General features: G+C 41.6%; 1 protein-coding gene across 1 annotated transcript in view; it reads left to right on the top strand.

Annotated features, from left to right (window-relative positions):
- Positions 1-4,645: 4,645 nt before the first annotated feature.
- LOC138159875 (protein lifeguard 2-like) overlaps positions 4,646-25,348 on the top strand; it is a 30,308-nt gene continuing 9,605 nt past the window's right edge. The window contains exons 1-6 of the mRNA XM_069086159.1: positions 4,646-6,143; positions 12,887-12,965; positions 14,147-14,200; positions 14,403-14,493; positions 23,763-23,800; positions 23,908-23,995. Coding sequence (XP_068942260.1) covers positions 6,035-6,143; positions 12,887-12,965; positions 14,147-14,200; positions 14,403-14,493; positions 23,763-23,800; positions 23,908-23,995 — 459 coding nt within the window. The 5' untranslated portion in view covers positions 4,646-6,034. The remainder of the gene's footprint in view (positions 6,144-12,886; positions 12,966-14,146; positions 14,201-14,402; positions 14,494-23,762; positions 23,801-23,907; positions 23,996-25,348) is intronic.

Here is a 25,348-nt window from a genome sequence, read left to right on the forward strand (position 1 = left end):
GTTTGCTCCAGTTTCTTATGTGTCAAGTGAGCTGGGAAGGAAATGGCAACCCTCTCCAGTATCTTTTACAAGTAAGCCCCAAATGCAGTCACAAAGAATCAGATACAACTAAACAGCAACATTTCTGTATTTAAAACTATGTTCTATTTTCTTATATAATGTTGTTTGACTTTTTTGATAAATAGTTGTTTCCTGTAGGAAAGAAAAAGCAATCTGAGATCTCTATCTCAGATCAACTGTGGCAGTGGCATGGGAGGAAACCACTGTCTTCAAACTGTGTATTTGCTTTGGTTGTTTTCTACAATGCAAATGGCTTGACCTTACAGTCAAGCCCCTTTGGTATCCTTGGTGGCAATGAACTGCTTTAAGTTATCTTAATTGTTTTCTCACTTATGGGAAGAAATTGGGAGGCAGGGGGAAGGATTCAGAGGGGAGGGAGAGGAGAGAGAAAGATGATATCTTGTTATTTCCCTTCTCTGTGGGAGCCTTCCTTGCTTTTCCAAAAGCCAAAAGCGTTTGTATTTGTGCTTTATGTGTCTGCACTGCTGAAAGGGTGAGCCTCACACCAAGCATTTTCTATTTTTTTTGAAGTAATCGGGGTTAAGTAACTTGCTCAAGGTTACACAGCCAGTTATTTCTGGGTGTGGTGCTGAGTGTCTGAGCCTGGATTTGATCCCCAGGTCATCCCGACACTGGAGCTGGCGCTCTTACTCGATGAGCCACCTGGCCGCCCCTTACACCAAGCATTTGCTAATCAGACAGGCAGGTGGTGGTGTTGCCAAGTGGATAGAGCACTCAAACACCTGGGCTAGAATCAATAAGTATTTATCATAAAGCACCTACTGGGCCTCGTAGGCACTAAGCCAAGGAGGCAATCCCTAGTCTCTAGGAGTCTATATTCCAACAAAATCCAATCTTGCTTACCTATTTACTAGCTACATAGGTAAGGTAAGGTAAGACCTAGGTAAATTACTTTGGCCTGGCTGAGTCTCAGCTTGCATATCTGTAAAAGTGGAAATAATAACAGCACCTGCTGATATAATGAGTCAATGCTTGTAAATGATTTGCCAATCCTAACACTATAAACATGAACTTTAATGAGTGATTACTTCCCTGCAGCTGTCTAGTTACCAGATGAGTCAGAGGGCACTTGAGTGTGAGTACAATCTTTTTAATTTTTATTTTGTTAAGAGTGAACCTCCCGGGGCGGCCAGGTAGCACAGCAAGTAAGAGCACCGGCTCCAGTGTTGAGAAGACCTGGAGATCGAATCCCGGGCTCAGACACTTAGCACCCACCCAGAAACACCTGGCCGTGTAACCTTGAGCAAGTTACTTAACCCCAATTGCTTAGGGGCGGCCAGGTGGCTCAGCGAGTAAGAGTACCGGCTCCAGTGTTGGGACAACCTGTAGATCGAATCCCGGGCTCAGACACTCAGCACCACACCCGGAAATAACTGGCCGTGTAACCTTGAGCAAGTTACTTAACCCTGATTGCTTAAAAAAAAAAAAAAAAGAGTGAACCTCCCAGTCTCATCCAGGCTGGAAGTACAGGAGCCTCTTATGAGCCCAGTCTCAATACTGATTGGCACAGAAGCTTTAATCTGCTGTTTCCCTCCCCCCACCCCACCTGGACCACTTAATCTGCTTTAGCCCTGGGGTAGCTCAGAACTCTCAAGTTCAATCAATCCACTGGCCTCAGCTTCCATAGCAGCACAGAGCCCTTCATCACCCCACAGTCACCCCACCTAGCTGGTCCACTCCCAAACTGTACTGATTAAGCCCTTTTCTGTTCATTTTCTTAGCAACAACTCTGCTATAAGACAAGTTACAGATTATATTTTCCCAAAAAGCACCCCAGAACTAATTTCTAAGATAATAATACCCTTTAATGTAACTCAGAAGGAGAAAACTGAGAAAGTACCTGGAAAAAAAAACATTTTAAAGTTGTTTCATGTCAGTTGTCACATGAAGAGGATCAAAATTTTCCTTTTAAAGACACTGCAGCATGGAATAGGTTAGTCAAAGGTCTTCAGAATCTGATACCCTTATATCATCATCTTTGTAAGGCATTGATAGGAAAAAAAGACCCTTTGTGGGCTATTGGGTGGCCCCATTAGCTATGTAACTACAAGCCAGTCCCCTCCTATAATCTCAGTTTCCCCATCTGTAAAATGAGATTGGACTAGAATCCAGGGTGGGGAACCTGCATCCTCAAGGCCACATGTGATCTCCTGGGTCCTTGGGTGTGGACTTTTGACTGAGTCCAAGTTTTATAGAACAAATTCTTTTAAGGGAATTTGTTCTGTGCAGTTTGGATTCAGTCAAACAACTATACTTGAGGACCTAGAGGAGCACATGTGGGCTTGAGGATGCAGATTTCCCAGCCCTGGACTAGATGGTCTCTGGGGTTCTTTGGAACTTCAAATCTGTGATCCTATGACCACCTTGTGTGTTCTTCAACTCAAGTAAAAGCTAGTCCAGCCCATATTGACACAAACATGAATCACCTTCATTGGTTGTCCTCACTTGAGGTTGAGCTTGATTTTCGAAGAAGGTGTGATCTGAGTGACTCCTATTTTATATACCCTGGATAGATTTCCCTTGTGTGGGCAGGATGGTGGCTCTTTTTTTTTTTTTTAAAGCAATTGAGGTTAAGTAACTTGCTCAAGTTTACACGGCCAGTTATTTCTGGGTGTGGTGCTGAGTATCTGAGCCCAGATTTGATCCAGGTCATCCCGACACTGGAGCCGGTGCTCTTACTCACTGAGCCACCTGGCCGCCCCTAAGCAATTGGGGTTAAGTAACTTGCTCAAGGTTACACATCCAGGTGTTTCTGGGTGGGTGCTAAGTGTCTGAGCCTGGGATTCAATCTCCAGGTCTTCTCAACACTGGAGCCGGTGCTCTTACTCGCTGTGCTACCTGGCCGCCCCAATGGTGGCTCTTACTAGCATCATTGGTTTGGTTTTCTTGCCACCTGAGATATAAAAGGCCCAGCCCTGGGGTGGGCTGGTGTCAGAGATCTTAGCATAATTTCCCCTGTCACTGGGGAAGCCCTTTCTGACCCAGCATGCTAGTTGTAGTGGTCAATACAGAGACAGAGAAGAGTCAGTTGAGTATCTTTTTATTTAGCATTTATGTCTTTTTAATCTTCTGTTACTTCTAAGGTGGTTATTGTTATTTAATTTCATTTTGTGCTTCACATTGAGTTTCAACTCCCATCCTGAATCACTGGACTGTCTTGAATTAGGCCTGACCCAGAAGATTTCCACACTTCCAGAGTTTAATAAACCTTGTGAAACTGAGATACCACTGGGGAGCCTTTGGTGGAGGAACCTATGGGTCCCTTTCCTGAAGGTAGTTCTGTCTGGAATTCGGCATACTGAGGCAAGGAAGAAGAGGGGGAGGCGTCTCAGCTCTAGACTAGATGGTATGATTTGAGGCCACATCAAACAAGTGTAAGGGCAGCTAGGTGGCTCAGAGCAAGCCCAGAGTCAGGAAGACTCACCTGAGTTCAGATCTGGCCTCAGACACTTACTAGCTGTGTGACCCTGGGCAAGTTATTTAACCCTGTTTGCCTCAGTTTCCTCATCTATAAAAGGTGCTGGAGAAGGAAATGGTAAACCACGCCAGTACTTCTGCCAAGGGAACCCAAAATAGGGTCACAAAGAGTCAGACACGACTGAAATGACTGAACAGCAATCCAATTTATTTGTCTATCCCATCGTCAAGTTAGTGAGATTTCATGCAAGCCTTGCTTTTCCTGACAGCTTTGGGATAGGCGGTTCCGGACCTGCCTCCAACCGTCTCCCAACTGTCATTTCCAGAACTTTGTGGCTGAAGTTCCATTTGTCTCTCATCTCCTGGACTCCTCTTGGCAGGAGCAGGAGCATCCTCTTCGGATCCAGGAAAGAGCCAGCCACTCTTATGATTAAGGCATGAGCCCCCTGTGGTTTCACTCAGTAGAATTCGATTCAATTACTTCTTTATTGGACTAAACTAAAAGGGATTTTTTTTTTCTGGTTATTTTCTAGACAAACACAAATCCCTTAGGTTGTTTTCTGAGCATTGTTTATTGCTTTTTGGGTATGTGGTATGCCTCCTGATTTTAACAAAAAGGAGATATTTCTACTCCCCACCACACTAAAAGAGAAAACACTGTCAGCCCACTAATGTTGAAAGACTTTGGGTATTCTGCACTAACTTGATCAGCATTGTAGCAGAAAGCATTCAGGCTACCAAGTCAAGAGGCCCTGGGTTCCAATCCCACTTCGGATTTGAAGGGCCTTAAGCAAGTTGCTGGCCTTCCCTGGGTCTCATTTTCCTTGTGTAGAAAATGAGGGGGTTGAACTAGATGTCTTCTGGGGTTCCTTCTATGATCCTGTGAAATGGCACACTTCAGTCTCATCCACACATTGGGTACACTGTGTTTTCATGAATGTTTAAGAAAGCTTTCGGCCAGTCAATAGTATGATACATTTAGACTATACAGAGTAAAGAAAGACAGGGACTATGTAAAGCCCAGGCCTGAAAAGTTCACCTTGGGGTTTTAAATCTGAGTTTTGCCTTTAGGGAGAGCTTGTCCAAGATGAATTAGTTGGAACAGCACTGATGTGGAAGCACCATATTTAATGTGATGGCAAATAACCACATAGCTAAGTCCTACAAACATTTTTACAGTTAAATACACTGATTTAAAAAAAAAAGTTTTTGGTCAGAACTAACTTGGAACTGGCAGTATAATTTGCTTTGCCCTAATCATTGTTGCCAAGTTTTAAAGCTTTTTAAAAGTTGGCCTTAAGATCTGGGATCCTGAGATTAAAAAATGAGATACATAATGCCATTCCAACCATCTCATCTACACACATAAATGGAGATGCATCTCTGAGGAGGAGAAGGCCTGGAGGGCTCTCAGTGAAGACCACGATAATGAGATCCCAGACACGTCCAATTATCTAAGTATGTTGGACAGTCACATACATGGGTAACATGGAATGGATTACTTGGAGACTCAGTTTTATCCTCATTATGTATCTGTCATTGTTAGGAATGTTAAGGCCATCCACAGTCTTTCAAATCTGTCATGTTTATATCTTGCTTGTCCATAGTTGTTAGCATGTTGTCTCCCCCATAAAGCTGGGAGTTCCTTGTAGGCAAGGACTGTCTTTTCCCTTTCTTTTCTTTTTTTGTCTTTATTAATTTGTTTACTTTTAGTTTATAAGGTTCAGTTCAACAATCTCTTGAGTTTCAAATTTTCTCCCCCTCCCTCTCTTTTGCCTTTGTAACCCCAGTGCTTAGCACAGTGCCTGGCCCATTGTAGGTGCTTAATATTTTTAGAGACACTGTGGTGTGATAGAAGGAATGCCAGTCATGGAGCCAGGGAGACCCGGGTTTAAATCTCCCTCTGACAGTTTTTATCTGCATGACCCTGGGCAAGTCAAAGGCTTATAGATCGAAAGCTGGAATGGACTTCTGAGTCCAAGCTCTCATTTTATACATGAGCAAACTGAGACCCAGGGGAGTTAAGTGACTTGCCCAATGTCATACAGGGAAACTTTAGAGGCAGGACTGAAGCCTCAGTGATGCAGTGGGTAGAATAATGGGCCAAGGTCCGCCTAAGACAGTTTGACCTTTGCAAGTCCCATATTATTACTATTCCCAAGTCCTCCTGCTCTAGCACTTGGGCTGTTTCTGATGTCCCAACCTGTGCCCAAGGTAATTCCTTAGGCTTTATTCACAGCCATGCCCTAGGTGTGATGCTAGTTGAGGATGATCCCACAGTAGGAACTCCCTATATGGCAAAAAAAAAATCACAGACCTTTGGCGAATAGTGACTCCCCTAATCATATGGGCCTGGCTGGCATGTTTTAGTCATTCTGTAGATCTGTGGAGGGCACCTTCTGTTTGGAAAGCACCAGAGCAGCCCACAATACAATGTTCAAGGACACACAGTGAGAGAAAATGTTGAGATTAGAAACCAGGATAATTGTATGGGCACTGTTAACAATTGTTCTGATTGAATGTTTCATCAAGGTGAATGGCATACCAGCCTGCTAATTATGTGGTCCAGGTGACGGATAGTGCTGACGAACTGCAAAGCAGCACGGAGGAATTGAACCCGTTCAGTGACATGACCATCCGCAAAGGTAGGAGAGGGATCAGCACCGCACAGAAGTTGCCACATTGGTATAGAAAAACGCATGTTGTGATGGCATGAGATAAGATAGGTAGTTTTGAGTATATAAAACTTAAAAGATTTTGCACAAATGAATCTAATGCAGTAGAAATTAAAAGGGAAACAGGTCACCAGGGGGAGAGAAATCTTTGTAACAGATTGCTCTGGTAAGGATTTTATTTCCAAGATATGTAAAGGACTGATTCAGATTTATAAGACTGAGAGCCATGCCCTAGTACATAAATGGTCAAAGGATATCAACAGGCAGTTTTCAGAGGAAGCAATTCAGGTTATCATCAGTCATATAAAAAAGATCCAAAACACTATTAGAGAAATGTCAAATTAAAGTGACTTGTTTCCACCTTATACCTATTAGAATAGCAAAAAATGACCAAATAGGGAATTGGCAGACATTGGAGGGGCTGTGGGAAAACAGGGACACTACTGCCCTGTTGATAAAAGTGTGAACTGGTCCCAGGTGTGGGGAACCTGCGACCTCGAGGCCACATGTGGTTTTCTAGGTCCTCAAGTGTAGCCCTTTGACTGAATCCAAACTTCACAGAACAAATCCCCCTTAATAAAAGGATTTGTTCTGTAAAACTTCTGAATTCAAACTTCACAGAACAAATCCCCCTTAATATAAGGATTTGTTCTGTAAAACTTGGACTCAGTCAAAGGGCCATACTTGAGAACCTAGAAGACCGCATGTGGTCTTGAGGCCGCAGGTTCCCCACCCCTGGTCCAGCCATTCTGGAAAACAATTTAGAACTATTCCCAGAAAGTTACCAAACTTTGTATACCTTGTGAGCCAGCTGTACCACCACTGGGCCTGTGTTCTCAAAGAAAGAGAAAAAAAAGATCTTTATGTACAAAAACATTGATAGCATCACTTTTCATGGTAGCCCCAACATGGAAACTAAAAGGGTATCCTCTTATTCAGGTATTGCTAAACAAATTGTGGTGTCTGATTGTAATGAAATATTATTGTGTTGTATTTAATTATGAAAGAGACAATTTCAGAGGAAATTGGAAAGATCTTTGTGAAATGAGCAGTGGGCAGAACTGAGAAAGCAGTTTATATAATGATAACAGAGAAAAACAGCTTTGAAAGACTTAGAACTCTGATTAGTTCAGTGGTCAACCATGAGTCCAAAAGACTGAAGATGAAACCACTCACCTCCTGCCAGACAGATGAGGAACCTCTCAGTGAAAAGAGATCTATTTCTCGGCATGTCCGGTGGAGGGGTTTGTTTTGCTGAACTATGCAGCTGTGTGGTGGGGGATTGATTTTTGTTTTGGAGTGGTTGGTTTGTTTGTTTGTTTTTTCAATGGGGGGGAAGTAGTGGGAAGGACAGATGAATGACTAGAACAATTGTTACTTGAGAAATAAAAATAATAAACTTTTTTTAAAAAGAAAATATTGTTTGGGAACCTGGTTTTGGTGTCTTACTCCCTTAGCTTATTTAATCAAAACCACTGCCCAGGGAAATGATATTCCATTCACGAGTACTTTCTTTGTCATTGATGCCATTGTCTTCTTTGAACCTCTCCCCTCTCCCAGCCCCCATCACCATCACTACAAGGAGAAACCTTGCAGAAAATTCCATGAGAAAAGGTAGAAGTAGTGGAAATTAATGGAATTTACTGATCATCTTCTGTTTTCTTCTATGTCTCAGACATGGACAAAGTTGAAAGTGAAATTTCTTTCATGCCTCTGGTTATGAGAAACTTTCTTTAGATTGTGTGTGTGTGTGTGTGTGAGAGAGAGAGAGAGACAGAGAGAGAAAAAGAGAGAGACAGAGAGAAAAAGAGAGAGAGACAGAGAGAGAGAAATTAGGAATCTTAGATTGTGGAGAAAGGGCTCATCTTTCCTATCACCAGCAACAATTGCTGACAAACTGCCTCCAAGCAGCACGCAGACACAGAGCCCTAGGAGTGGCAGCAGCACCCCCCCTCCCCCAGATCACCAGACGTGCTACCAGCCCAGTCCTCATAGCCATCATCTGTGGAGGTGGCCCTTGTGAAGTGACCTGCCATTACCACCAACTGTCTGCCATCTTGACCCCCAGTGGAATGGCAGGGAAGAGAGAAAGACAACCCAACCTAGCAGAAGCAGCAAGGCACCCTGAAGGAGAGATAAGCAGTGTGAACCAGGCAGGTCAGATCACTACCACCTTGACCACCATCTGTCCTCAGATCCTGATGGAGACAACTGAGGACCCTGCCCACAAAAGCCTTTGGAATAGCAGTGCTGCCAGACTAGTGTCCTCAGTCAGGACACTAAGGAAAAGACATTACCTATCTGCTTTGTCACTGCTCCTTAGGGACCACACAAGACCTTGCCATCCAACACCTTCCATGTGTGTTGTCTCACCCTTTAGCATGTGAGCTCCATGAGGGCTGGAACCGTTTCTTTGTGTCCCCAGCACTTGGCACGGGGCTTTCCATGTAGTAAGCACTTAATAAATGCTTCATTCATTTAATAGGAAGAAAAATTTCAGAGCTGCTTCCTGTTCTAAAGAGATTTAGAGTCTCCATGGCTTAGACTTAGACCAAGCCTAAAATCTGGCTTATTTGTAGCCTCTCTTCATTTTCCTAGTTCTCCCGTCTTGGGCCGAAACAAAGAAAACGAAACAAATCGAATTCGTCTTCCATATAACAAAAAACCATTCGTATGCTTGAAAAGTGACTCTTCTGGACACATACATCTCCATTCTTTCAATGGTACTCATGTGGCATACTCTCAAGGCTCACCATCATCTGGGTTGCTTTCCTCTAGATACTCTCCTGATTATCAGTGTTGAGGTATTTTTTTTTCCTAAAACGGGACCCCCAGAACTATACACAATATTACACATGTAACCTGAGCAGGACAGAGTAATGGAGATCTTAAAGGTTTGAGGACCATTTTTCATGTGTTTTGAGAGTGTACACACCTTTTTGGGGTATGGATTAGACTAGATAGCCATCGAGATCCTCTCCAACTCTAATGTTCTGTGACTGTGGGTTCTGAGTACAGTGACATAATTACTGTCCTAGGGGTGAACATTATGCCTCTCTCTGTAGAGCCCTACCACATTATCTTTTTGTAAAGTTTTGTTGACATCCACATCAATTAGCATATATTTATTAAGTACCTACTATAAGCACCATGTTCAGTATTAGGTATACAAAAACAAAAGCACCCCAAAACCAAATGAGAACTGTTTCCAAACAATGCAATCCATAGAGTCAGACTATGATTCTCTAACACTGGACCAGGTTAGGTTGTTTTAATGTTATTGTGGCTTAGTGGAGATACAGCTGAACTTGGAGTCTAGAGATCTGACTCTAGAGAAGTCAGATGACCTCTCTGAAACAGCTTTTCCATCAATAAAAAGAGAGTAATAATACTTAACCTGCTTATTTCCCATTGTTGTGTAGAAATAATTTATAAGCTTTAAAGCACTGTATAAGTGGATTAATATTGTATTTGGGTCAAACACTTTTATAGATATGATGCTGCATTTCAGAATCTGTCAGCAGATACTTCAAATCTTTTATTTGATGCCACTGTTATACAGGATATCCTCAAAGTAAGACTAAGACTTTGTTTATACTCTGTGTATGTCTTTTAAACTAATTTTTTCAATGAACAAAAGTCTATTTTTTCTGTCTCTTAAACTCCTCCCAAACCTCCTCTCTCCCCCCCAAAACCCAAACCCAAATCCTTGCAGACAAAAAGCAGAGTAGAACAAGACAAATTCCCCCATTTACCATGTCTAAAAATATATCATTCTCCATATGAGTTTCATCAGTTGTCTAACAGGAGGTGGGTAGTATGCTTCATTATTGCTTCTTTGGAATCATGACAGGTCATTATGTTGACTAGAGTCTTTCAAAGTTGCTTGTCTTTATAGTATCATGGTTATCATATAAATTATTCTCCTGGTTCTACCTACCTTATTCTTCATCATGTGGTACAAAACTTAACCAGGGTTCTCTGAAAACTGTCATTTCACCACTTTTTATAGCACAATAATATTCTGTCACATTTATATACTATCATTTGTTCAGCATTCTCTAATGGATGGATATCCTCTTACTTTCCAATTCTTTGCCACCATGAAAAGAGTTGCTATAAATATTTTTGGAGATTTGTGTCCTTTTCCTCTTTCTTTGAGTTTTGTAGACCTAATAGAGTTACATTAGTAACTATGGTGAAATAGTTCTAGATTGCTTGCCTGAATGACTGACCTAATTTACAGCTCTACCAATGGTACGTTAATGTGCTTCTTTTCCTGCAGTCCCTCCAACATTCCTCATTTTCCTTTTTTATCAGCTTTGTCCCTGTTTTATTAATGTAGGTTTCATTAAAACATGTAAATACATTAGTTTTATTTCCTTACAAATAAAATTTAATAGTTACACATCTGTAGTTTTAAATATAACAACTTGAAAGAAGTAGATATGTGCACCAAATTTAACATGCAGATTTGAAATCCCACGCTACTCTCATGACCAATAGTCATATGGGAAAATACCTTTATTTATCCCCATGTTATAGTCTTTTAGATTTTGAGAATGTATCTTTTATAAATAGAAACAAGAGATGTCACTGTGAATGTGTGATGTCACACATTTAGCAATATCTACTTTGCTCTCAGAGTACACAGAATATTTTAAGAGGTACTGTCAAAAAATAGAAGAAACCTCTGCCCTCAAAAAGCTCATGATTTAACTAAAAATAGTAACCATTTGCAGAACATAATATTAACAAGTAGAAAATGGTATAATACAAACAAAACACCTAATTACTGTGTTTCCTTTCATTCTCCCAGCTCACAGAAATATTCAGCCCCACTACATTACCAAAATTATCTGCTATTTAAGCAAGAAAACTTTTACATTTCCCAGATCATTTTTGGTCATTTGAGTAAGTCATGCATAATGCTATTTTAAAGAGACATAAAATGTTTCTAGTCTTTTAAGCCAAGAAAGTCAGAAAGAAACACTATATTGAATTTATCATGTTTGAGTCAGCAGATGGAGCATTGCAGGAAGACCTCAGAGCTTCTTTATCATTAGCTTGCATGTGAGCTTTTGGATAACAAATGCTTTCAAAAAGCAATTTTTCTGCAAAAATATTTTAGAAAATATTTTCATCGGGCAACCACTGAAGTTTGATGGAAATTCCTGTCCCTATAGGACAACTCAAAGAGTTGAGTCATAAAAAGATTTGGAAAAATAATCAACAATCCTAATGACTCACAAATGGAAGTGGGAGTGCAAGGCTGGTGCTTGTCTCCTTGGTTATAAGGGCAGAGATAGAGGACAATTGGACAACTCTTTTATTTCCATTCCACAGTGGAGAAGACCGATATAAAATGGAGGATAAAGAGTCACAGCCAGAATCACATAATGACTAAGTGATAAAGCCTAGAGTAGGATTTGTTACTCTTAAATCTAATCTCAAAAAAAAAAAACAAAAACCCTAGTCATGTGACCTTGGGCAAGTCACTTAACCTCAATTTCCCTCCCCCCCAAAATAAAATCGAATCTCACACTCATATACTAGTGACAATACCAATACATAATAACACCCATCTCCCAGGGTAGTTATGAGGATCAAACGAGATAATATTTGTAAAGTTCTTAGTGTAGTGCCAGGCATACAGTAGGCGCTATATAAACATTACCTATTATAATGATGATTACAATGATTAAAGCACAACACTGTAAGTCAAGAGATTTTGAATTTGGGGGTTTTTTTGGGGGAAGGGGAAACTACCATTTATTTATTGAGTGATTTTTGGAATGACACCATCTTTGCCTATCTTTCTTATTGGGGATAGTATCAACAGTGTTTGAGCAGGATTGTAGTGAAACAACCTTCCTCTAAAAATAAATACCAGTGAATTTAGTGGTACTTTTTCCAAATGTTAAAACCAGGGCACCAATCATTTATCTCAAACTTTGGTATCCAGCAATCTGCCCTGCTTGTAACATAACATAGATACAGGAAGCCATCGTACAGTACCATCAAGCAGTCAAAACAGAGATCACAAAGTCCAGACACTAAAGCCATGGTCCTTTATTCACAAGTGAGCCCCTCAGACCTTCACTCAGGGTCAATTTACTATGATTTCACACACAGTTCTGATAAGCTTTTTACATTTTCCAAATCTCTGATAGAAAGAAGAACTAAAACCAAGTATGTTGACTTCAGAAAAAGTTGTCAACCTAAAACAACAAGAATATAGAAAAAAGAAAAAACTATAAAAAGTGAACATCAGAACTAAAGGAAACATAGCCCTACAGGCATCCTCGACATGACATTGGGCCCTGAGGACATCAAAACATGATAGCTGACATTGATAATGATTTTGTTGAATCACCAAGGGGTTACATTTTATACAATACATTCTGTTAAAGAAAAAAAATTGAACCATGTAACAATTATAGGAAGATTTAGGAAATGGGGAAATTTTTCAAATGAAAGTTTTGGTATTTAAAGAGGTACCTTGAAAGTTCTGGACAGTTTGGATTTTATTGTATTTTGTTCTCTAGCTGTTACCCAAAACTCATACGTTTATTTCCCTCCTTACCCTCCAGTGAATCAGAAAATAGTCTCATTTCCTAAGCTTCAAAAAAAAAATCAAGATATTTACATGTAATTTACTCCTGGATTTTTAATATTGAGTTACAAAAAATAATAGTTATATTTTCCCCTAGATTTCATCAGAAAAGTATTCTTCATCTTGACATTTCAGTTGATGATAACATTGGGATTAATATGCTTATTTATTTTCTGGTAAGTATTATTTCTATATATTAAATTATTATTCTGTCCAGCATTATTACTAATAACTTAATATGTTTTTTTTATCATTGTTCAATATCATATCCTATTTCTACCTATTACTACAGATAATACTTCTGAAATTCCTGGTGGAAACTGGCTCATCTTTCCCAGATCTTAAGTAATTTTTTTCACTGGGAAACTACCTATTTAAAAGTCCAGCAATTCTATTTAAAAAGCACCTTTCTAATTTAATACTTTAACATTACCCTTTCCCCCCAAAAAACTATAGTAAATCTTGATTTTCTTTATTTATCAGATCCATCTAACTTATTCTTATTTTTCAGTTTGTCTTTTTCTTTGAGATTATCTCCCTTTGGCCATTCCAGATTCCACAAAACTATATACATACACACAGCTCTTCTCCCAAAGCTACGTTCAATGTTAAGAAAATCCTATTTACAAAAATCTAAACTTATAATACAGATGAATCAGAATGGTATATCAGAACATTGGCTTTGGAGTTAATAGTGCTGGGTTCAGATCCCAGCTCTGTGACCTTGGCAAGTCATATAACTTCTCTGGGCTTCCATTTTCTCATCTATAAAATGAGAGGATAGAACTAGATGATATCCTTCCTAGATCAAAATCTAGGGGTCTATGAACCAGGCAAGAGATGCATCACAGTGATTGATGCTCATAATGCCGATTACAGGATACCTTAAGATGATGGTCACCTCTAGAATATTTAAAAAGGCACTGGATGAACTAAAATTAAACTGTTAGGGAATACATTTACATCGTAGTGTCCCTAAAACCTGGAAAGACGAGTGTCTAAGAGAAGATCATGGCCAGCAGCATCGAATACTGCAAAGAGGTTGAGAAGAATTAGGGTGGAGAAAATTAGGTAAATGAGGGACATGTTATGGAACAATTGCAATAGTAGCCAGGGTGTGATAAGGACCTACGCCAGGGTGGGGGCAGGGAGAAGAGAGATTGGGACAGAGATGAGAACACTGCAAGACTTGGGCACTGGATGTGGCTAATGGAAAATTCTTTTGTCTCTTTTCCACCTGTGATGTTGGTTTGCCTCCCTTTGAGATGGCCTGAAACATTGTTTTCCTTGCCTGTCTATACTCTTTAGAATTAGAAGGCCTATTTTAAACACTGTTATCTTTTTGTTTCTGACTTAGCATACCTATAAAAACCTGGGTGCTCCTGAATCCCTGGTTCACTTATACTCTCTTGTAAGTATCATCCACTTTAACACAAACTGTCTTTCCAGTAAAACACACACACACACAGCCTCATTTTTGCTGTGGTACTTTTATAATTTAAAATTATTTAATATACTAAATAATCATTGACCTTTCCCTTGCACTACATATTGTTGACTATCTTGTGATGTGGTTAAGTTAGATAATAACATAGCTTAATGTTGTCTTTTAGCCCAGCAATTTTTGTCCTAATCGTTATACTAGCTTGCTTTGAAGATGCCCGTCGTAAAGTGCCAGAGAATTTCTTTTTACTCTTCATTTTTGTAAGTAGAAATCCTTAAGACTTATTATACTCATCCCTGGTATAAATCTTGTCATGTTATCAGACTTTCTTATTTTAAAAATATATTTTATTTGTTTTAATCAGCCAAGGTTTGCCTTTTCACCCTGCCTCCCCAGCCCTCCATTCTCCAATAAAAGCAAAACATCCCAGATCTGTGTAGTAAACAAAATGAATGTCCACACAGATATTCGTTTCATTCTTCATTCTGAACGCTTCCGCTCTCTGTCAAGAAGTGGGATAGTGCGTTTCATCATCAGATCTCTGGCACCTTGGTTGGTTATTATGCTTATAAGAATTCAGTCCAATAGTGTTCCATCACATTTAGATTGTAAAACTTCTCCAGTCATTCCCCAATTGACAGGCACCACAGAGGCAGATTCCCAATCTTTGCCACCTCAGGAAGAGCTATAAATATTTTTGTTCATCCTAAGAGTATGGTTTACTCACTACTAATCCCTCGCTTAATCATATTCCCTCCTCCTCTTTCTCTCTTATTCCCTGTTGAGTGAAATGTATTTGTGTGTGTGTGTGTTCTGTCTTGTGACCAGTACAGAAGAATGAGGTCCCAGTGTCAGCTGCCCCTCCTCACTCCCTTCTCCTCGTTTGTAGAGATACCAGGCTCATTAAAATTAGAAGGTAGATAGTCATTGTTTGAGAGAAATTAACTGAGTCTATTTCTGAACTTATATAATTCATGTATGAATTAAGAAATTTGCTTATAAATTATAATATAATATAAATAGCATTCCCCCAAAACTTTTGGGGCCCCCTAATAACACTGAGTAGCTGTTGCATCACCCCAATGCTATATGTGCTTTGGTGGGTCTTTAGCAAATGGCTTGTCAGCCTCAATAAGCAATGTTTTGTGGTGATATGGGCCCTTTAGTGAATCACTTGGTCATTCTATTAACTACAAGAGGTTTCTCAGTTTAAAAAGTAGTTCTATTCTAAAATTTTATTTTCTAGCTGTTTGGAATTTCATATTTTATGGGGGCCCATCCAGGATTGCTTGATTTAAGGGGTGTGGGGCTGGTGTCTGGGCTACTTGGCCTTATAAGACATGAAACACCACAACTCTCAAAATTGAACAGCCTAAGTATGTGGGGTTAACTGGTTATTTTAACTCCTTTTTTTTGCTACTATGTTTCTATTTGTTTTGGGGACCATGGACAGACTTTTGCAAGCACCAAAGGAGGCATAAGCCTAGTGGGACATTGTATGTTGTGTGCTGAGAATGAATGTGAGAGTTAAGGCTGCCTAGCTATGGAAGGTCTTCAAGGGCACAAAGGATTAAAGCTGGGAGTGTTTAAAGATCTGTGCACTTTTCTGGGGGATATATGGCGCTGAGTAAGGCTTTCAGGAAACTGGGTAACTTCTGCCTTGGGTGAGCTGTCTAACGCTGTGCAGCTTCCCAAGTGGTCAGAGAGATAGGCAGAACTGGGAATGTAGAAGAGTGTGCCCAGAGGCACCCTAGTATGATTTACAGGGACTGTTTAACTGAGGGGAGAGTACAGAGGGAATGACCAAGGATGAGCCTGGATTCTTGATTCTAGGCAAGATTTTATTGGGTCACACTACTGTAGATGAGCTACAACCTGGGCCTACAAAAGGAGTCAGACAGCTCTGCCAGGAGCTGAGAAAGAGAGATCCAGAGACCTGAGAGTCATCTCTGGGGGCACAGAAGGGAAGAGGAAGGCAGGGAGCAGTCATAAGCTCCTGCAGATTCCACGTGCGTTTTCTGTTCCTCATGTGGAATGAGATAAAGGGCGGTAAGGGCTGCTCTTTAGCTGACATTGTTAGCTTGAGTCGAGTGGGACCTGGGCCCCTTTTACTTACATGTTTGGTGACCTGAACATGAAAGATGTTCTAAGCCCCGCGGAAAACCTGGCAGGGGATAAGGTGACCCAAATTCCAGGGCTCCTGAGGGAAGCGCTAGGTACAGGCACAAGCCCAAGAGAGTCATTTAGAAGAAGCCTCCTACCCAGCACTGACCCTGGACCATGTGAGCCCACTGCTTGAAGTTTGGGGTCACACATGAATGTTACTTAAGCTACTCCACCAAAATCTATTTAACCCATAACATGCGTGGAATAGTGTACATTTGCAATAGCTAATGGCAGAAGTAACACTTACAATATTTTTACTTCAGGAAAACATAAGAATAATATTGGATGAGACATTTTTTAATTTAAAAGGAAATGTTTAAATGTTTAAAAGGAAAAACAAGTTTAACAAGAGGAGAATGAGGATTTTCTGAAAGGGATTCATGGGAATCTTCAGAAACTTCAGAGACTGATCTCACTGACTTTCACATTAAAACTGAAAACATTTTTTGTTTCTCAATATAGGAGCATCATTTACTGAAGTTCAGCCCCTTGTATGTTTATTTAGCTCCTGCTATTGACAAGCCTCTGTGCTAGGTCTGAATACAAGGGTGAAACTGAAGCTGTCCCTGAACTTAAGGAACTTAGATTCTAGTTGGGATATGTGTGGGTGTACATATTAGTGGCACGTGGATATGGAGTACATACACATGTATAACAGGTCCAGTGTGCTTTGGATGGTGTCTTCACTTGGAGAATGCTGGCACATTGTCTTGGGGAGGCTAGGGCAGGTGTGGCCATTTAGAAGGCTAGAGCAGGTGTAGACATTTAGAAGGCTAGGACAGGTGTGGCCATTTAGGAGGCTCTTTGAATGGCTGTGGAGGCATTTATAAAGGCCCAGCAAGTTCAGCCACGGTCTCTTTGCCTCATTTGCTTCTCGAGGGATCTCAGTTACTCCTTCACTCTTAGACAGTTTCAAAAGCTGGGAAGAGCAAGCCCCAGGATTCTGGGAGTCAGAACTCAAGCTGAATTGTTCAGCCGGCTCACCATCAGGGTCCTGGGGAGAAAGGGGGCTATTTTTGGGCAGCTACCTTCCAGAGGAAGAGTTCATCCAGGAATTGTGCTGCATCTAGATGTAAACTTGGTGGGACTGAAGCTATCCAGGAACTCAGCTAAATTATGAGCCTACTTCACCCCACACCCCAAGGTAAGGGAGAGTAGCCCCAGAGGAATGGGGAAAATGTTTGTATGTTTTCTCTACCTGTGTCTTTGAAAGAAATCTCCTTCTGTAAAAGCTAATGAGTGTTAAGTTTTTAAATGTAATTGAGGTGTTGGTCACTGGCCCCCTTATAATGGGAGCTACCAGTGGGGACTTGAGCTAGCGGGAGAGAAAGAGACAGCAACAAACCCCTTCAGTCCTAGAGCCCTGAGGGGCAGATGTAACTTGTTTGGCCCTGAGTGGGGCCAGAGAACACATGTAGTGTATGCAAATAAACAAATATTAGAAGATTTGAAAAAGGAGTGAGTCCTAGCAGCTAGAAGGAACCAAGGAAACCTTCTTAGAGAATGTGGCTATGAGGTGGGCCTGGAAGGAAGGGGATTCCAGGAAGCAGAGGGAGAAGCAGGGATTGTCTGTATGAATACCTTGTGAAAGGAAGGATGGGGATGGACTGTGAATGGGGCACAGAAGGGGAGGAGAAATGCAAGGTGGCAGCTTGAGGGTATGGCAGGGGCTTGGCAACGGTTTGCTGCCTTGCATTAAAGAGGGTTGGGGATGTGTGGAGTACAGAGACCCTATTCCAAATTGACTACTTGGAGACCTCAAAGTGAAGATAGGAAGTTTTATTAGAATCTCGCAAGAAGCGGGCGGTCCAGTCACTGGAATAATGCCCAGGAGAAGAGGCAGCCGTAAGAAGCTAAAGCTGGGTTAAATAAGCAAGGGTTATATGCCCCTCCCAAACGTTAACATAATTATTACTAATGAGACTCTAACTTTGTTAGATGATATACATAATGCATTAGGTCCATTACGCAAGTGCAGTACAACCTCAGAATACTGAACCCCCTTCTGTCTAACCTAGATACACCCCTATCTGGGCCTGAATGCCCCAAGGCCACTGTCTATTTCCTGATTGGTCAAATGCACGGGCTGCTGCCAGCTCCTTCCATTCTACATTATTTCATTTTAGTATTATCTAGGAGTTTTCTGGGAGCTAAGGACTTAACTTCTTCCCCAGGTTACTGCCTCAACTCTTCCCAAGGCTACTTACTGTCTGGTACTTTTTATCAGTAGTCTTGTTCAGCAATTCTTGCAGTTCTATAGAAACTTCACTCTTATATGGTAAGCTGGGTGAGAAGGGCTGACTAGAATAGAGCCACTATACAGAAAGATTTCTAAAGTTTCAAAGTCACATAATTTCTAGAAAATGGAAACTTAGGCCTAAGGCCTAAGGACTTACTTTAGCAGACAGTCTCCGAGAAGCCACACTTTTACCTTCCCCATACAGAGAGGAAGAGGAAGAGGCTGTGCTCACTTGGGAGAAAGAGCTTGCCCTGGGCTGTGAACAGTAAGACGGAAGAGGGTGGGGCCTGTTTAGGAGCAAGGAAAGTGGCGGACAGCGGGAGTGGGATGAGCCCGTACTTGGATTTCCCCTTGGGCAGCGCTGTTGGTGATTGTCAGGAGCATTCTGGGTATAAGGATTTGTTGGGCTGTGGCGGGATGGGGCTGGAGAAAGGAGGATGCTGAAGGAGGGCAGAATGGGGCTGCAGAGGAAGAAGGGGCAGGGGAGAAATGGTGTTGGCTAGGGCTCTGTGCAAGAAGTCCAGCAGGAGAGCTGTGCGTGTGGGGGATGTTCTAAAGTCGGGCGTTTGAAATTCCGGGTGTGCCTTTTATCAAGTCAGAAACAAACCCAGGAGCCCCAGTGCTAGTTTGCTGATTATTGTTGGGACATGGGCCAGTTAACAGAAGGCTTCGTGTGCCAGCACACAGATAAAACCTCCTTTGTTGACCAAAGAATGACGTTCTTATTCTTAGCTTTGCCAGCTGATCAGTCTCCAAACAAACACGGTGTGCATCCTTTGTAAACTGAGGGGTTCTATCCCAACCCCCACTTGCTCTGACAGGCCAGGTCCCCCAAAGGAACGCTAGTGGGCATCTCACCAGCCAGACCGCTCATGGCTAGGTTGGGTCCCCCAGGTCAATCCCAGGTGCTGCTGTGGTGTCAGCTTGGCCACAGCCTCACATCCTTGTACCTTGAGCTCTAATGAGATTGTGTAGCCTAGTCCCTTTCATCTCCAACACTCGAGCTCATTGAAAAGAGGACAGGATAGAGACAGAAGCAGAAGTAGGGCCATGAGCTCCTGCCTTCACATCGGCTTGGGTGGGAGTGGAGGCTGCTGCTGCTAGCCCTCTCTTCACCTTTGGAGGACAGCAGCCCTTGCCTACTCGCTCAGAGGCATTCAGGTAGTCAAAAAGGCACCAAACAAGTGGATTGGAAATGGAGGAGAGCTGACCCCTGCATGCCGTGGGCTCAGGTGCTTCCAGAAGCAGCTCCACCAACCATGCATGCTACTGGGACTTGTTGGCCAGGCCTCCATCTAGGTGCAGCTGTCAGTATAGGTATTGGTGATCAAGTAAGAATTTCTGGAGAGAGACCAATGAGGTAAAGTGATGGGGGAGATGCAGAAAAAGATAAAACAATCAGCTTGCAACTGTAGTAAAAAAAAAAAGTCACATGAAACTGAAAAACACAATCGGTTTTAAAGCTTTGGGGTTTGATGCCTCTCCAGTAGACTACTTAGGCAGATACACTTCAAAGCTACTGGTTCTGTGCTGTGAATTCTTCCTGTAGAAGGAGTTGTGAATCTAGATTAGCAGAGAGGGGCGTTTAAAAAGACTTTGGAACCTGCAGACACATAGGAGAAGCTGGCTTCTTATATCTAGCTTGTCCTCCCTGGAGACTTTGGAGAGAGACTTCTCTTGAGTAAGATTAGCATCTATCTCTTGGTTGAGTTGAGACCTTATTTCTCTCCTGTTTAAAGAATTCATTCATTCTTATATATATTTTTTGGTATATTCTAATCTGTAGAACTTCAATTTCTCTTGTTTTGTTTGGTTATAGGACTTTGCTCACTACTTGTTATTTCATTTGTTTGTTTATTCAATTTATTCAGTTTTATTTTATTTTCAATTTGGAATTCTCTTTTCTCCTTCCCCCACCCATTGAGAAGGCAAGAAAAACAAAGCCCATTATAAATGTGTATAGTCATGCAAAACAAATTACTTTGTTAACCTTGTCCAAAAAAAAAGGAAAGAAATAAGGAAAAGAAAATAGGCTTTATTTTGTATTTTGAGCCTATCAGCCCTCCATTTGAAAGTGGACAGCATGTTTCATCATGAGACCTTTGGGACTGTGGTTGGTCATTGTGTTAATTACTAAGCCTTTCAGAGTTGATTATCTTTACAAATTTGCTGTGATTATATATAAATTGTTCTCCTGATTCTGCTTACTTCACTTTGCTTCAGTTCATGCAAGTCTTCCACAGGTTTTTCTGAAACTATCCCCTTTTCTTATAGCACAATAGTATTCTGTCACCATTCATATACTATAACTTATTCAGTCATTCCCCAAATGATAAGTTTCCCCTCAGTTTCCAATTCTTTGCTGCCACAAAAAGAACTGTAATACATATTTTTTTTTAACATATGAATCCTTTTCCTCTTTAATTTCTTTGGGGTATAGAGCTAGGTCAAAGCAGATAAGCATGGTTTAATAGCAGTTTTCCAAAATACTTTCCAGAATGGTAGATCTAGTTCGCAGCCCCATCATCAATGTGTTGGTGTGCTTGTTTCCCCACAGCCTCTCTAGCATTTGTCATTTTCCTTTTTTGTCATCTTAGCCAATTTGATTAGTATGAGGCACCACAGAGTTTTAATTTGCATTTCTCTAAGGGCAGCTCAGGGTGGTTCAGTGGATAGGGTAACACAGAAGAAATTATGTCAGATCGATCAAGCCAGATTGAAGTCCTCAGGTACTTACAAGCATTGTGAAGTTAGGCAAGTCACTTAACTCTGGTTTGAATCAGGTAATTTCTTATCTGTAAAATGGAGATAATAATAGCACCTATGTCCCAGATGTTGTGAGGACCAGATAAGATAATCATTGTAAAGTGCCTGGCTCCCAGTAAGTGCTATATAAATATTACAATTCATATGGTTGTTGATACCTTGGATTTCTTCCTCTGAAAACTGCCTTTTCATTTCCTTTGACCATTTATCAGTTGGGAATGGCTTTTTTCTTGGAAGTTTGACTATATAACTTAGAAATCAAAAAAATTTGCTGCAATTTTTTTCCTCTAGTTTCCCGTTTTTTTTCCTGCTAATTTTAGCTTCAGTGGTTTTATTTGTGCAAAACTTTTTAATTTTATGAAATCAAAATTGTCCAGTTTACTTCTTATGAACCTGCCTGTCTCTTGTTTGGTCATGAACCCTTCTTCTCCTATCCATCGATCTGACATAATTTCTTCTGTGTTACTTATAGTGTTACCCTTTATGTCTAAATCAGGTACCAATTCTGAGCTTACCTTGGTTTCCTTGTTCTTTGTGATTGTCTTTTATATAACCAGCATTTGGTGCATAGAAGTTCAGCTGGCAAAGGTAAGCTAGGGGCTAACAACAAGGAAAGAAACTTGTTCTGAACTAGACTTATTCCCTATAGCAGCAATATGTGAGGGCTTAGAAAGATCCAAATCCAACCCAGGACTCCTTTTGGTTATAGGGAAGGGAAGGAGCAAACATCTAGTCACCAGCCTTCTAGTTCCTCAAGGTGAAAAATTATACTCTCTTTTAGGGAGGAATGAACCATATTCCAGAAATTATCAATAGCCTACTTATAGTGTCTATATGTTATATAGTCACATGTCTATAAACTTGGGCAGTCCACAAGGATACATAGATCTTGCTGGGGTATTCACATACATATTACTTTAGGAAAATTAAAAAAAGAAAGAGATACCCTTTGTTCTAACCAGGTTTATCAGGAGTCTGGTGGACTTGACACCTGTCAGGGGTATTCAGTGGGTACAGGCTATCTCCCTCACCCACACCCAGGTTCCATGCATCAAAAGCTCTCTCCAACATGGAGTCTTTCACTCATCTGCCACCATCAAGATTTTTTTCTGGGAATATTTGGAGATAAAAGAATACTCAATTTGTTATGGCTCCTGAACATCCTGGGCCTACTACTGACACAGCCTCAAAGGTAGCATCTCACCACAGCAAACCTGTACGAAACGCCTTCATAAGGGACACACCATTCCTGGGAGCCCTTGCCCTATCTGTCAGGATCCTGAACTCCACGTGGACTTCAGAGATTTGAGGTCCTTGTTCACACAGGTGCCTCCACACACATACACACACACCGAGGGGTGTCTGCTGTAAGATGGAGCACAAGAAGCTGATATCCTGCAGGCCAGAGGCTATTGCTTCCTCTAGTAGCTTCAGCAGCTGCCATGGGGCTGCTCCCCATTGGCCCCTGCCCTGGCTGCGGGCACCTCCTGGTACTTACAGGACATTTGGTAGCAGCCCCTTGAGAGGAGGCTGGTTGGCTGTTGATGTCTGCATCAAGGCCACCATAGGGAGGACAGTGGACCTCCACTGGAGATGATGCCCTGGTCTCACCTGTACCTCTGGCTGAGGGACTCACAGGAGGAGAGGGAATTGGAGCATCCAGTTGAGGAATGTGGGAAAAGAAAGGGCCCTGGAGCTGAAGAGGTGGACACGAGACATTCCGATCCTTGCCCCTTGATCCCTGTTCTCTTTAGAAATGGCATAGTGGAAAAGCTCTGACTGAAGGGAAATGGAAGAGGAGGAGGTCCAGATAGGTGCTTTGGTTGGCTTCCCCTCCCTTCCCCTCAATATTTTAAATTTCAAGGATGCAATAAAGGGAAAGAAAGAAACTTTACTTCTGTCTAGTCTCACTATTCTTTATTTTTTTTAAGGGAGGGGAAGCCAGGAGAATGAACACATTGCTAGTGTCTTGACAGCACATGCAGTATTCCACACCCATAGACCCCCACCTCTACAATGAAGGGAGATTCCTGTGCTTTCTCAACTCCTCTTGCAGCCAGGCTTGGTCACTGCAATCGCAGAGTTCCGTTTTTGTCTCTCCTCATTGTTCCTGTTTGCAGTGTGGTTGTCTTTGTGTATATTGTTTCCCTGGTTGTGATCCGTGAGTCAGCCTGAGCTATGTCAGATAATGTCAGAATGCGTGCTGAGAACGATGCCAGCCACACAGCCGCCGTCAGATGCCCGTGCAGCATCGCTGCCCTCGCCCCACAGTACCCCTTGAGCCCACCTTCTCCTGGGCCCCTGCAGGTTTGCCCACCTCAGCAGTCTGACTGGACCATTTCTTCTGACTCCTTGTAGACGCTTGTGGAAGGCCTGCTGCTGGGAGCCATCTCTGTGTAAGTCACAGGCTTGGCTTGCTTCCTTTCTCTAGTCACGTGTTTGCTTTCTTAGCGTGAGCTTCTGCTGATGTATGCGAACAGTGACTGTCCTCCTTTGGTTTTAGTTTCTATCATGCTGATGAAATCATGTGGGCAGTAGGCGGGACAGCCTTGGTGACCTGGAGCCTTACCTTGTTTGCACTACAGACAAAAGTAGGTATGATCTAGCGGTCTGTTGGCTATAGGGACCCTTCAGAAACAGCCGTGGGCTTTCGTAGGAGTTCCATGGAAACAGGGTTAGCTTCCTTTGTACCATTAGGCCTTAACCAAATGTCCACGGCACAGTGAGCTTAATAAATGCTTGCTGATTGATTAATTATCAAGATGGAAGAGTGCTTCCTTAGGAGCCCTTTTCAAAGGTTTTCAAACCCTTTTTAAAAATACTGTTGTTGGCTTTTTTTTTCCTTTTCCCATGATTGTTTAAAGCAATATTTCGGGGAGATTTTTTTTCCCTTTGATATAGTGTCAGAGGTAGGATTAGAACCCAAGTCTAGATCTGTTCAGGCCTGAATTGGGTAGGGTTCCAAGAGCTGTTCTCCATCTGCTGCACCATGAGACTCCTGAGTCTGTGTGGACCAAATTCTCCAGGAGTCAAGATTCTGGTAGACCTCACTCAGCAGCTCGCTCATGTGCCCATGTATCACCAGGTAGTAAACCATGAAGATGGCAGCTCTGTCTACCTACTTCCCTCTAGCAACATGCACTCTGTCCACAAGAAATGGGTCCACTTTCTGGGTCTCTGACTATAGACCTTATTGAGACTGTTCTGTAGACAGGCTCTGACATGAGACTTTTCCATGATGGGAACAGGGAGAAGAAGCATTAGGGTGTTGAGGACTCTGCTATTATTGAACACACTTCATTAAAAGTTAGAAATTAGAATCCAGCTTCAGATTGAAGATGTTTTCAAATTTGCCAATTTAATCCATAGCATTTTTTTAACAGGTGTACCTACTTATAAATAGTCAGAGGCTTAGCCCAAGAGTAGAATCTAGTAGTAGTAGTAGTAGTAGTAGTAGTAGTAGTAGTAGCTAATGGTAGGACATTTTTCACATCAATACTTAGGTAAAAAAAAAAAAGACTATTGGTACTATAGCCATAAGAAGATTATTAGTTGAGTTCAGAAAAATAAACAACTGTGGTTATAAAAACTTTATTTGATGATTTTAAACTATTTCTTGTTAGGTACTCTTTTGTTTTATGTTGATTGGGTCAGGTCTGAGTTATTAGTACTAACAATTCTTTTGAGTGGATAAGAGTATTCTTGTCTGGCTATTTTTTAGACCAATATGCTTGCCTGCAAATGGGCAGATTTCAGGCAACGTGCTATAGAGGAAAGAGCAGTTTCCCCATCTGCGAAATGAAGCCAACAGGCTTTTCACTCCCTGTGTCACAGGGTTGTTGTGAAGATTGAATGAGAGAATGGAAAGGAAGTGATTTTTTTGGGGGGGGGGGTGTTGACCACAGGATGCTCTCCCAGTGTCTGTCATTAGGCTTCTGGGCAAT

Source organism: Petaurus breviceps, unplaced genomic scaffold, assembly GCF_028583685.1.
Source record: "Petaurus breviceps papuanus isolate PSGF00001 unplaced genomic scaffold, PetGlider_PUasm1.0 178, whole genome shotgun sequence".
Classification (NCBI taxonomy): Eukaryota; Metazoa; Chordata; class Mammalia; order Diprotodontia; family Petauridae; genus Petaurus; species Petaurus breviceps.